Below are 2511 nucleotides of genomic sequence, written 5' to 3' on the forward strand. Positions count from 1 at the left end.
CTTGAATGAACAGGAACAGACAATGATGCCCACTATCACCACTCCCATTGAATATAGTATTGGAGGCACTGGCCAGAGCAATCAGGCAAGAGAAGAAAATAAAAGTCATCAAGATTGGAAAAGACAAAGTCAAACTGTCTCTGTTTGCAGATTACATGATCTTATATGTGGAAAAACCTAAAGACTCTACCAAAAAACTCTTAGAGCTGATTAACAATTTCAGTAATCTTACAGGATATAAAATCAACACCCTCAAATCAGTAGCATTTTTCTACTCCAATAACAAACTAGCAGAAAAAGAAATCAAGAAAACAAGCCCATTTACAATAGTCACCAAAAAACCAACAACAAACAACAAAAACAACAAAAACAACCTAGGAATCAATTTAAATTCCATATGAATTTTAAGATTTATTTTTTCTTTCTATAAGAAATGCCTTTAGGACTCTGATGGGAATAGCATTGAATCTGTAGATCACTTTGGGCAGAATGGACATTTTAACAGTATTAAATCTTCCAACCCACGAAAGTGGATGCCTTTCCACTTATTTCTGTCTTCTTTAATTTCTTTCATCAATGTGTAGTAGCTTTCAGTGTACCAGAAACAGCAATTTAGAGAAGACACTATTAAGCAAAGAGTTAGGACCCTGTCCTCAAGGAGTTCACCATCTGATGTGGGCAGTAATTACTTCTCTAATTATAGGGGCTAATTTTACCTGAGATGGTAATACCAATTACAACTATTTGCTACAGGTCTACCACTGTTGACTTTGTAGACCCTGTGAACGAGTTTATTGAAAGCAATAATTGTCATGAGTTAGTCACTGTATTTAGGAATAGGAGAAACAAAGGAATTGGAGATCCAGAATCTAGAGAACTGTCACCTGAGAAATGGATTTTGTTATAATCTTGAAGATATTAGGAACCATTTAAGAAAACATAAGAGGAAGAGTAGCCAAAAGAAAGCCCCTCTCCTCTACGACTCTTTCTATACCAAATTAGAAATTCCACTGGGTTCACAGGTTCTTTTTATTAACTTCCTCATAATGAGTTGGAAGGTTATCCATAACATAAACAAACAAACAAACAAACAAACAAAAAATCCCCCTTATTCTCCTGTTAGTATGATTCTTAGCTGTAATTTTCCAGAGAGAGTAAAATTCAGTATCAATGAACACAGTGAGGAAAGGATAAAGAAGTAGCAGCTGGAAGCCCAAGCATGGCTGAGATGGGGAGAGGGAGGTTGGATGTAGTGATCAGTTTACTTATGACTATGCCATTTTTTTTTTAGCTCTGAGATGTCAGAAAGTAGTCATAAAACCCAGAGAATTTGGGGGTGGGTTGAAGAGGGAGAGGGAAGAAGAGGGAGGTGGGGGGAGTCATCCAAACAAACTTTTCCAAACTTGCAGATTTCTCTGCAGGGCTGGTGGCTCCTGCCCTCTTCTCAGGTGCTGATGAAATCCACCTGCTGTCCCTTCTTGGGGGCAAGCACCATACGGTGTTGGTGCCCATCAGAGTATAAAGATCTGGGGAGAAGATGGGTCAGGATGAATGACCCTTTCCTGAAGCTACACCCTTTGGGAACTGGAGTTTACCAATGACTTTTCTGAATGCAGCTTTTACATCTTTGTTTCTCAGACTGTAGATCAAGGGGTTCAGCATAGGGATGACCACAGTGTAAAAGACAGACACGATCTTGTCCTCCTCTGGGGATTTGTTTGAGTTACTTCTCTGGTACGTAAAGGCAAGAGTCCCAAAGAACAGGATAACAGTGGTAAGGTGGGAGGTGCAGGTGCAGAAGGTCTCGGCTCGCCCACCAGCAGACTTCACCCTCAGGATGGCTCTAATGATGAGCATGTAAGAGACCAGGATGACCATGACATTGGCCAGGAACATGAGTTTTGCAAAAAAGAGAATGGCAATCTCACTTTGTGTCATGCTGCTGCAGGTGAGCTTCAGCAGAGGTGGGAGATCACAGAAGAAGAAGTTGATCTCATTATCATCACAAAAGGAGAGGGTGAAAGTGCACATGGTATGCAGGATGGCCCCTGACACCCCACACATATAGGCCCTGGCCAACAAGCCCCTGCAGGTGCCTGGAGTCATAGCCATGTTGTAGCGCAGTGGGTTGCTAATGGCGACATAGCAGTCATAGGCCATAACTGCCAGCAGGCAACACTCTGTGCCTGCACAGATAGTGAAGAAAAAGAACTGGGCAGCACAGCAGCCAGAGGAGATGACTGTCTTGCCTGTGGCTAGTGTGGCCAGGATCTGAGGGGTGATGATTGAGGTATAGCAGGCATCCAGCAGGGCGAGGTGGATCAGGAAGAAGTACATTGGGGCGTGGAGTTGGATGTCTGCTTGGATTAGAATAATCATCCCCACATTCCCTATAACAGAGACAAGATAGAAACTGAGAAACACCAGGAAGAGCAGAACTGCCAGTTCAGGGTGATTTGTGAAGCCCACACAAATGAACTCTGTCACAGTGGTGAGATTTCTTTCGGTCAT

The 2511-nt window shown here is 42.4% G+C and overlaps 1 protein-coding gene across 1 annotated transcript; it reads right to left on the reverse strand.

Annotated features, from left to right (window-relative positions):
- Positions 1-1542: 1542 nt before the first annotated feature.
- On the reverse strand, positions 1543-2511 carry LOC134376606 (olfactory receptor 9I1-like). Its single transcript, XM_063095095.1, has one exon. It carries the CDS (start codon positions 2509-2511, stop codon positions 1543-1545), a length of 969 nt encoding a protein of 322 aa, XP_062951165.1.

The sequence above is a fragment of the Cynocephalus volans genome, chromosome 4 (assembly GCF_027409185.1).
Source record: "Cynocephalus volans isolate mCynVol1 chromosome 4, mCynVol1.pri, whole genome shotgun sequence".
Lineage (NCBI taxonomy): Eukaryota > Metazoa > Chordata > Mammalia > Dermoptera > Cynocephalidae > Cynocephalus > Cynocephalus volans.

Bases quoted from the DNA above. Each gene is read 5' to 3' on its own strand.
- LOC134376606 (XM_063095095.1), bottom strand. From the start codon at position 2,511: ATGACCGAAAGAAATCTCACCACTGTGACAGAGTTCATTTGTGTGGGC.